This window comes from Populus trichocarpa, chromosome 19, assembly GCF_000002775.5.
Source record: "Populus trichocarpa isolate Nisqually-1 chromosome 19, P.trichocarpa_v4.1, whole genome shotgun sequence".
Lineage (NCBI taxonomy): Eukaryota > Viridiplantae > Streptophyta > Magnoliopsida > Malpighiales > Salicaceae > Populus > Populus trichocarpa.
Genome location: NC_037303.2, coordinates 608502 through 620134, shown reverse-complemented (window position 1 = coordinate 620134; position 11633 = coordinate 608502). Strand labels below are relative to the sequence as shown.

The 11633-nt window shown below is 29.7% G+C and overlaps 1 protein-coding gene across 3 annotated transcripts in view; it reads right to left on the bottom strand.

Annotated features, from left to right (window-relative positions):
• The window catches only part of LOC18107984 (ammonium transporter 3 member 1), an 85395-nt gene extending 74947 nt beyond the window's left edge, over nucleotides 1-10448 (bottom strand). Inside the window, exons 1-3 of one of the 3 annotated variants that reach the window (XM_052449379.1) lie at nucleotides 9576-10441; nucleotides 8290-8575; nucleotides 4175-4834 (exon numbers count right to left, since the gene is read on the bottom strand). In XM_052449379.1, the coding sequence (XP_052305339.1) occupies nucleotides 4314-4834; nucleotides 8290-8575; nucleotides 9576-10238 (1470 nt within the window). In that variant the 5' untranslated portion in view covers nucleotides 10239-10441 and the 3' untranslated portion in view covers nucleotides 4175-4313. Of the gene's footprint in view, nucleotides 1-4174; nucleotides 4835-8289; nucleotides 8576-9575 lie in introns of those variants that run through there. The other 2 variants (XM_024591897.2, XM_052449380.1) reach the window with 2 other exon arrangements.
• Nucleotides 10449-11633: the final 1185 nt, after the last annotated feature.

The window sequence follows — 11633 nt, the reverse complement described above, 5'->3', positions numbered from 1 at the left end:
ATTTTTTGTCTTTGGCCTTTTATAGGTTTTCAATTCTTTTTCAATTCCATCCTTCATTCTAGATTTATTATTTTTTACTTATTTAATTTTGGTCCGTAGTATTTTTATTTTTTTTTAATTTTTTATGCCTTTTTTGTGAACTTTCAATTGTTTTTAATTTCATCCTTTGATAAAAAAATTTATTTTTTTAGGTGATTTCTTCTTTTAATTATTTTGTGAATTTATTTTTCTTTTCAGTCTAACCCTTTAATCCAAAATTATCTATACTCTCATTTGTTATTTTTTAAAGCATTTTTTTTATCCTTGTTCCTATAATTGTTATGTTTTCTTTTTGATTATTTTGTATATTTTTTTAATTTTATTATTTAGCATTTAATTTATTAAAAATTAGGCTTCATGGTTTTTTCATGTTTGGTACTTCTGATTAAATAGCATGGGTCACAAGTTTTATAAGCTAACACAGGTTGATATCATTTCCTAAACTTATTTTCTTTTCGATCTCATTACTAAATATTGATCTTTTTATACATAAAATAGGTTTTGTGGTTAGTGGTTTTGTTAGGTTAAATTGTTTTTCACTTAAAAAAATGTTAAATTAATACTTTTAGATGTTTTTTTTTATGATTTTAATATATTAATGTGAAATTAAAAAGAATCTAAAAATACTATAATATATTTTTTAATTAAAAAATACTTCTAAAAAAAACCTTACATCAAATTACAAAAGATGATATAAATGTGAGCCAAATAATTTAAGAAACGTTAAGCTTAAGTTAAAGTTGGATCAATTAGCTACCTAATATCACAAGTGGCCCCCTCATAGTCTTCGATCAATTTGATACCTAACAACACTCTGTTTCCCATTCCAAGATTTTCCCATATCAAAGTAATTGTAGGAAAGGACAATGTCTTTTTCCATCACAAATTGATTGCACGGTTATTAGCAATTGATTAAATTAGTCCCTCCTTTTTTATGAAATTGTAGGAAAGGACAAGCTTGATAATCAAGGTTATCACTTTAAGCAAGGTTACCTCTAAAACTCTATTTTCTATAGCAAAAACATTTTTTAATTAACTTAAAAGCTAAAAATTAAAACAAATTAAAAAAAATCCGGCATTAAGCTACTTTATCAAATAAGAATCTAGAGACACCAAAATTAAAGTTGTTGGTAGCTAGAATCCGGCAACACAATAGCTTTTTTTTTTAATTTTTTTAGCGACCTCTCTTGCTTCTCTCTTAATTTCTAATAACTAAAACATTATAAAAATTGAGTTTAGAACAATAATATAATGAACTAAAATAACAAGAACTAGTTATTAAAAAAATTAAATTTTAGAAACCAAACTATAGTTATGTGCGCCTTTAATGGAAGAAGGCTCTATTTCTTCAATTATGTCAATTTTGGTCTTTCATATCTCAATTTTTTTTTAACAATGAACTAAAACTCTATCTCATAAAATTATTTGTTAATTTAATGTCAAATATTTTAATATATAAGGTAACCAAGAGAAAACAAATAAAAAAGAAGTAAATTATAAAACCATAAATGATAGAACTTGAAAGGACTAATTGAAAAAGAAAAAAAGTTCAGCAACCAAATTATAAAACAATAAAAATTTCAAGGACTTACTAAAGGAGAAATAAACTTTTGTGAGAGGATGAACATTGGAATGTATAGTTAACACCCACCTTTTTTTAGTTGCTTTATATAATGGAATATATAGTAAAGAAATAAACCTTTCTCTTTCTAAATTCTAAGGCACTGTTATAGATGCTAACTTCAGATCTTCTACTGATTTTTTCAATGATTTAGCAGTGTACGAGAGTGTCGGCTAAGGAATTCAGGAGGATGTTAGGTTCTTTTCGTGAGTTTATTAATGGATTTATGCTAAATAAAGTTATTAATTAGTTGAATGATAAGTATTGAGAGGATAAGATTTGATCTCCTAATTGCTATATATATATATATATATATATATATATATATATAGTAAGATTGGATTTGGAGAGAGAAAGATCTACATAACAAAAAGTGGACGAATTAATTGCTTCACATGATATCACCTAAGCTGAATATCAATTAGCACTTGAATTCAAAAACATGGTATAAATCTATTTTGACACGTGAAACAATTCATCCACCTTTTCCTTTGATTATTTTTGCCACGTTGTTTCGGTGATGGAGTTTTAAGATGTAATTCATCCTACTTATGATGACCATCTAAGAATTATTTCTTTACAGCATATGGTGAGAAGGAGCAATGAGGTGTATAGCACTGAGGTTGAAAAAAAAAAAAAAAAAAAAAAAAAAACCACCGGAACTATAAGAAATAATTTTTTATGTCCTGAAAATGAAGTTCTCAATTCTTATGAAGGGTCTCTATTAGCTAGATTTTGTAATTTTTTAAAGGGTTTCTATTGGCTAGATTTTGTAATTTTTTAAAGGGTTTCTACTGGCTAGATTTTGATATGTTATGTGATATCATATTATATAGTTTTGTATTGATCTTAGCAAAATTGTAGTATTCATCAAACCTACAACTATCATATTAGTTTAGTTTATCTAATGGTCGCCATGTGACAAATCTCTAGAAAGTTGAATAAATAAAATTCACATATATAAGCTTTGGTTCATCCTAGTTATGACACTATCTAGCCAATATATTATATCATTTTCCCATCCTAAATAATAATTACTTCCAAGTTATAAAAAAATAATAAATTAAAACTACTTCACTGTTGTGTTCTAAATTAAAAAAAGAATGAAATTAAAAAAAGAAGATAATTTCATAAATTATCTCAAATAAAATATATAATAATCAAAATAATAGAAATTAAATCTAACAGATAAAAAAAATTAAAAGATGATGAAATTAAAATAATAATAATTACAATTTCATAAATTATTTCAAATAAAATAAGTAATAATCAAAAGAATGAAAATCAAATTTGATAGATAAAAAATTTCAATTAAAAAATGATAAGAGAAAAGCAAATAACAATCATAAAAATGAGGACCAAAGTTAATATAAAAATTAAATTCTAAAGGATAAAATTGAAAAACAATTAAAACAAAATATATATAGCAATCAAAAGTTTGAGGATCAAATTTGATATAATCAGTAAATAATATGACATTTCTTAATTTTTCACAACTTTTGGAAAGTGTTTTCAACCCGAAATTAAAAGGAAAACGCTTTCGTGGAAACCAAGTCAAATTTTTCTTTGACTGAAAAGTGTTTTCCGTTGACCAACTTTTCTAATAGCAAATAAACGCAGAAAAGTTTGGAAAATGGTTTTCAGAAAATCACTTTCTGTCAAACAAACGGAGCTTTAGTTAAGTTTTTTCATAATCACTATGAAACCCATTGGACAATGTTTAACTATAATTTTAAAATGTTAATGCTGAAACCATAGTTTGATTTCAATTAATTTAGTGCTTAAATAGTAAATAACATTATTATTACGCCCGGTTCAACCAACAAATCAACTTATTGACCCACCCACCAACCAGATCCCAAGCTTAGGTCAAGTTTTAAATTTATAAGGGTGGAATTTTAAATTTATAAGGGTGGAAGTTGACCTATGTGATCTAGTCCACTCGTAACTTGAGATTTGGATTAAGTTTTTTTTTTTATAATCACAATGAAACTCATTGTATGAATATCTAATAATACTTATAAATTTTTTATGTCGAAACCATAGTTTGATTTCAATTAATTTGGTGTTTAAATAGAAAATATTATTATTATTAAACTTGATATAACCAACAAGTCAACTCATTTACTTGCCTATCAAATCCTTAATCTAGACCGAGTTTTAAATTATAATGCGTGGAAGTTAACCCATGTGATCTGGTTTTTATTAAGTTCTTTCATCACAATGAGACCCATTGTATGAATGTTAAATTCTATGTTTAAAATGTTTATGTTGAAACCATAATTCAAATTTAATTTTTATCTATGTGATCTAGTCTACCTATAACTTGATTGATCAGGTCAAAACTCGTTTGACTTTTAAAAAAGTTAAAAAGCTATGTTGCTCTAAACTAGATTAATTCCCTTAACCCATGACTTAAACTTTAGACTAGGTCATAAGCCGACCCGAGTTTAATAATTTTGTTAAAAATATTAAAAATAGGCTTTGTGATAAAAAATAAATGAGCACAATGTCAACAAGTCTAAATATAAATTCTTTATACAAGTCTAAAAAATAAGAAATACATTAAGTACTTAGTCTTAATTTACCTCAAACATTTTTGAAGCAAATTAATCATCGAAAAACAATTAATTTGATTTCTGGATCCCCTTTTCTACATCACTTGAGTAGCACCAGTTGATGTCCTCGTTTCCATGTGATGTTCTGTGATATCCCCATGCTTGGTTACATCATATTTTTCTCCATCGCCCCACAATGCATAAGCCTCCTCACCATGCACAGCATCATCCCCAATAAGCAATTGTTCCTCAGACATTCTCAATGGTATCACAAAGTTTATCACTACACAGATAATTGATGTAACGACAACGTTCCATCCAATAATGAAAGCACCGCCAACTAGTTGTTTGAGTATTTGGATTCCACCGGAACCACCATAGACACCTCCCCTTGACTTTGTCACCGGCAAAAATAGAGCACATAGCTCAGGTTCTGCAAAGAGGCCTGTTAGAACACCCCCTAGAAGGCCAGCAACAGCATGAGTGTGAAACACTCCTAGTGTGTCATCAATTTTTTGCAGTAGTGTCCATCTTTTGTGAACAATCATCATGGTAAACCATGGAACACTACCAGATAAAATTCCCATGATTATGGCAGCCCATCCTTGAACAAGACCTGAAAAATATATCATTATAGAAACTCCAAATCAACCTTATTTTACGAATAACCAGTAATTTTTTCCATACTCTTTTTTTTTTCCAATTCAAATCAATTAAAACTCCAAATCTACCATGTCTCAAATCTAACTGGCAGGCGGATTGTAGTTTTACAACATAGGATTTTAGTGCTACAAAAATCCGTAGCAAAACGTCTAAGAAAAGAATACCATTTCTAATTTGAACTTCAGTATCAAGCCCCTATGATGAAGGCCTCAGTTTTGAGACCGATGGATTTCAGATCAAGATATATCACAGTCATTGAAAATTTAGCCTAACTTGGCCCAGTTTATAAACTTTTCATCCATCTTAAATTTGGTGGGTTTTAAATAAAAAAATTCAAAATTTTGCCGAATAGCATTTAGGCCCTGTTTGCAAACGATCCCAGTCTTAAGAGGGAGCTGCATATTTTGACTAAAAGAAGAATTATGCACTGAATGTTACCCAACTTTGACAAAAGAAATGGGCAAAAACGTGGCAATAATTATGGCCACTAAAAGTTGAAGAGTGAGTTGGAGCTCACCACGATTCGGCGCATTAATGAAGAAATAATGCAGCCTACCTTTGTCGAATTCTAGCTGCCATTTGAAAAGCCTATAAAAGGTTGTGTTGAGAGCAGAAGCATACGTATCAACGAGAGCCAAACAGAGAGAGAGAGAGAGAGGTTCTGCCATTGTGGCAGCGACACGAGCTGTCCTGAGCAGCAGCTTGTGTAGGCTGGTAAAATGTGGGTGATAGAGAAAGACGAGACACTTGCAAGAGAGTGTGGGTATGAGGTTTGGTCTTTGTCCTCCATTATTATTGTAAATTGTGGTGTTTCTCCTGTTCATTAATACTGTCTATTTCATGGATATAAGCAAATTACTGAACATATTAAATTTGTTGTGCTTAGTTTCTGGGCAAAAATCAATAGGATTGTCTATGGTATTAGAACTTTGAAGTTACTAATAAAGTGGCATCGAAGCTTCGGTATTCCCAACACCACGGAGATGTTTAATATCTTATATGGATTGAAAGGAAAAGATTTAGAAAGTTTGTAAGCTTCAAGCACCATAATTTCATTTTAAAAACTTTTTTTTTAAAAAAAAATATACTAGAAAATCAAGAGTTTAAGGTGAAACAATACTTTGAAATGGTTAGTCAGGTGCAAATTGATAGCAATATCATCAATAATCATATTAAATTATTTTTTTATGATTGGAACAAATGAGTTATGTGATCTCTATAAGCTCCTAAACCTCTTGACTAAGCTACATGGTACTTAATATATCTTTCACTTTCCTTGGCACTCTATGGTAGTATTTACTTTTTAAAATAATTTTTCATTTAAAATAATATTAAATTAATTTTTTAAATATTTTTTTGATTATTTTGATATGTTATTCTTAAAAATAAAAATAAAATATAAAAATTATTATTTTGATATATTTTTAATTAATAAATATTTTTTAAAAGTAGTCTACATAAAAAATATTTAAGAAACTTTTAAACTTCAAATATCATCTATCTCCAAAAGATGATATTTTCATCTTCAAATCTAATATACGTAAACCTATTTATTTTTGTGTTTTAAATTAAAATATTTTTGAAAAAATAATATTTTTTTTAATTTTAAATTAATATTTTTTAGTGTTTTTAGATCATTTTGATATATTTATGTCAAAAATCAAAATGAATTTTAAAAAATAAAAAAAATTATTTTAATATATTTTTAAGTAAAAATACTATAAAAAACAAATCACAATAACAAACGAGCCCCGAAGAAATGCAATTTTAGTAGCTTTGTCTTCAACTTTTGATAAGTTGGATTATCCTATATATGTTGTACCTCATCAAATTTATATTGAAATCTAAGCTTTAGGAAAATGATTAATTTTTTCTTCAACTTTCTTTACCAAAATATCGTTCTACATGGTTGGATCCCACGTGAACAGTATTCCCTCCCTAATCTTTTATTTTTAAAGTCTATTGAACTAAATTAATCCTTGAGCTAGCTCTTCCTTTTTCATGTTTCCTTCCAATGCCAATGAATGAAAGTTATGAACGAACAAATTAGAACTTATGAAATAATTCTTTCAGTTAAATAATTTATGAACAAGTTTGCTATGGAATGTTGAAAAATGTTGAACAATAAGATCATATAAAGCTAAATTCCCAACAAATTAAATGTTGAAAAATAAAATTATGAAAAAAATAATTACACAAAAGGATTAAAAAAAATAAGGGTAAGAAAAAACATTAATTAGAGGGATAAAAATTTTCAATTGGAGGGTTTAATTGAATTGAAAAATAGCTTTAATAAAATAAAAAAATAAAAAGAATAAGAGTCAAACTAAAAAAATTAAAACAATAAAAAATTTGATTGAATAATGAAATTGAATGAAAAAGAACTTCAACAAAAGTGTTAATGACACAATTAGAAATTAAAAAAAAATGAGGACTGGAATGAAAAACAGAACATATGAGAAATTGCAATTAAAAAACTAAATTAAAAAGAATATAAACTTTTATAAATGGAAAAGGAATGAAATAAGAAATTAATAGAATGAGGGCTAAAATTGAAAAGTAAGAAAAAAAGGACAATGAAGTACTTTACATGCCAAGAGAGAGAAAAAAAAATCAAACGATCATTAGTGACAATTCGACCATCGTAAGCTACCACACACCACTCCAAATGGAAAAGAATATGATGACGCATTTAGAGAGATGATAAAAGACCAGTTATGTCCACTGGGTAGCGTTACACGCACCACCTGAATGGTGTGGATGCCACCCACGCGCCAGAACGTGTCGAGCACGCTCCAGCAGCTTTAAGCATTACAAAATTTCAAAAATTTATGAAAATACAGAAATGTCCCCACGACCTCGACAATTACACAAAATACACATGTGGAAGTATAAAATACCCATAAATGCTAAGCTTATGATTTGTCTCTTTGAAAGTTAAAGATGTAATTTCACTGTACATTTAAAATTGAAAACCTCAAAATACTTTTATCTAACAACACAATATTTTTTTGATCCCGGAGGTAAATATATATTTTATTGTTAAGAAGCTTTTGCTAAGTTAAGAAAATTATTAGTAAATAATTTTATATTTTGTTGATTTTAGAGACCAAATAATATTTTTATTATGAAAAAAAAAGTATCATTGCCCCCACCAAGAAGCTTAATTGTTTTGGACCAAAGGATGCAAGGATAATTTTTTTGCAGGCGAAGATATATTTTATTGTATATTGAACTCCAGCAAAACAACCACACTATTTAATGTTTTAGGTAGTTTGATTTTTCAAGAAAAAGATTATTAAATGCTTAATTCTAGCTCCAAGTCCAATAAAAATCTCAATAGTCAAAATACATGCATGGTGATTGGACCGAGAGCAAACATAACACAGCGAGGGAAGTCGAAATTACCTGCACCAGGAGTAATGCAAACAAGGCCAGTTATCATGCCCTGAACAGCACCGATGACAGAAGGTTTCTTGAAGAAAATGACATCTAGCCAGGTCCATACAAGAAGGCTAGTAGCTGCGCAGATGTTAGTGTTAAGAACGGCCATGGAAGAGTCAATATTGGCAGTGTATGGATCTCCGCCGTTGAAGCCAGCCCATCCCATCCACAGCAGCCCTGCCCCTGCTAACATTAGCAGTACATTGTTCGGTGGAAATCTCTCTCTATCATTTGATGATCTTGGACCTACCTGCATCAGTTAACTTGAGAAATTTCTCACCACCAATTTTTGAAAGATTCTCTCCTCACGTCATGGAAGAAATCTTAAGAACAAAACAAAACTATTACGTTCTTGTTCTTAGTCAGCTCCAATAATCTGACAAAAATATCAATTCTAAAATTATTTGTTATACTAGTGATTCATTTCTTGTCATGGGTAAAAACTAATTAAGAGTTGGTTTGTTATTGTATTGTAAAGGTGATTCTAAAAAAATTGTTTTTTTTTTAAATTTTAAATTAATATTTTTTATGTTTATAAATATTTTAATGTGTTGATGTCAAAAATAAATTTTAAAAAATAAAAACAAATGTTATTTACACTTTAAAAATAACTACTATCTTAATACTAAATTAATATCGGTAAGAAATAATTTATGAGAGAGCTAGCTCTTTCTTGAGCTATATGAATTAGCTAAATAAAAATTAATTTGTTATTTATATTTTTTAGAAAGGTTGAAAATTCCACTAAAATCTAGTTTTTTCTTTATATGCAATATGATTTAAGAAAAAAAGAAAAGAAAAGAAAATCATGGAAGGGCAGTACTATACTACTATTAGAGATATTTTCTCATGTTTCAATACTGAAAATGAAGAGAAAAGGCTTTTTTTATATTCAAGGGGAAAACTAGCATCTATATATGGTCTCAAAATTTTGAAAATGTAACCCCTAAATAAATTTTAAGAATTAAAACAGGTTAGTAAGTAAAATTTGCTTAAATTAATCACTAAAACAACTAATTAATTCAAAGGACTGAAGATCCATAGAAATATTCACTACAAATTATAATGTCTCTGTACCAAGACAAGGTCTCTGCAATATCTTCCAGTGTAGCAGAAATTAATTTCATGATGATTAGTAGTCAAAGTTATGCAGCAAGTTGCATTTCAAAGCGTCAAGCTCACAAAGACTTGTAATTCAGAGGCAAAGAAGAAGAAGAAGAAGAAGAAGAAGGAGGAGGAGGAGGACTGACCCAAAAGGCAGTAGTCAAGCCGGCGATCCCTGAAGAAAGATGAATAACATAACCACCAGAATAGTCCATGACACCCCAGTGAAACAAGAATCCACCACCCCACAAGCTGAAGGCACCAACAGTGTAAGAGAAAGTGAGCCAAAGTGGCACAAAAGCCATCCAAGCCTTAAAATTCATTCTTCCAAGCACTGATCCAGCCAAAAGAATAAGAGTGATTGCAGCAAACACGCACTGAAACCAAACCATGGAAGCCATGGGATAAAATGGTGTAGTCATTACAGTCTCCACACCACTGTTATCGTAGAACTGTGTGGTCTCAGGGAGTGCAGCTTGCTTGATTAGAAACTTCTGGGCCAAGGCAGGTCCTGCTTTGCCCCAAAAGGGGAAGAGCTTATCCCCAAAAGACATTTTGTAGGCCCAAACCACCCAGCAGATTACAACAGCTGCGAAAGCGTAAAAGGCCATGAAAGCTGAATTGACTGCCCATTTTTTCTTGACAATGCTTCCATAGAGAATTACAAGTCCTGGCACACTCTGGAGTCCAACAAGGGTGGCTGAGATCATTTGCCATGCGTTATCGCCCTTGTTTAACCAGTCAGGAACTGAAGCAACTAAGCCTCCTCGGTATGCCACTGGGACTGGGTTAGGTGGAGGAGCAGCCATGGTATTTTAGAGGATTGTGACTAGCTACTGCGCCTTCTACTGGCCTAGCTCTGTTTTTTTTCCTACAATAAAGAAATCCCCCCTCTTCCCATTAAAAGGTTTTTCCAAAAGAGTTAACTAATTAATTATTTCCCATTCTTATTATCTCCCTTTCCTTCCTCTCCACTCACCCCCTTCCCAAATGCACTACAAAGAGATTCTAGTCTCGTTGATTTTTTTGTTGTCTTCTAGGAATGTGGTATATATACTTTTACTCAGACCACTTAGAAAGTATCCTATGCATTGACTATAATGCGGGTAGAGTGGGCTAAGGTCTCTATGAACATATGTGATTACACGAGATAAAAACAACACTCAATTAATAATAATAATAAAACAAATACATATATACCCAAACCTGTCAATCTCCATTTGTGAGAGAGAAAAATGCTACCACCTTGATTTTGGAATTGCCGCAGCTTACATGAAGAGTGCTATCATGGATGCATTTCTTGCCTCCCTCCTGACAAAAGACTAGTAACAAATCGGTATACATAGAGTAGAGGTGTATGAGAGAGTGTGATAAGAGTTGTTTTTTTAAAATATATTTTATTTAAAACTCAAAAACAACCAAATACATCGGATAAGTTTTTTAAAACTCAAAAACAACCAAAAACAAAAAATTAAACTTCTTGAGCAGAGGTTAATGTTTTTTTTTTTCATAGTAAAATATTATTTTACCTTTAAAATCAACCAAATACATAACTATTTACCAAGGGTTTTTTTTATTTATTTAGCATAAGTTTTTTAATAATAAAATTATATATTTGTCCTTGGAGTTAAAAAAAAATTGAAATAAAAAATAAAATATTTTAAATATTTTTAAAATATTAAAACAAACATGTAATAATTAACTAAGTACACTAATGCATACAAAGATCCATCCCGATGGAAAAGGATCTTTTGCTTCTAATCTAAGCAAAAAAATAAAAATAAAAAATAAGATATTAAGACTTTTTATTTTATTTTGTATATTATATGGAAAGATTCAAAAAACGGTACCTTGTCATACTGGCTAGCTTGAGGTGTCTGCTACTATTATAATAAATTTTCTGTCAAGCTAAAAGCTGGACACCTTTATTATTATAGGACCATCACTGTAGTACTAAATAATGTCAAGCTGGGCAGTGATGGAGGGCGAGGATCCCGTGAATCTTTTCTCGAGATCCATATGAGTATTATATATCCCAGGAATCTTCAATTATATGTGCAATTATCATTTTTTTTTATATTATTGTAGTTAATATTCCATACACACTCATCGTACGTGCATGGCCTTCTACCTTAAAGGATTTTTCCTTTCTTTTCGTTTTTTTAATATTAAATTGTGTATTTAAATGCCCAACGACCCACTTG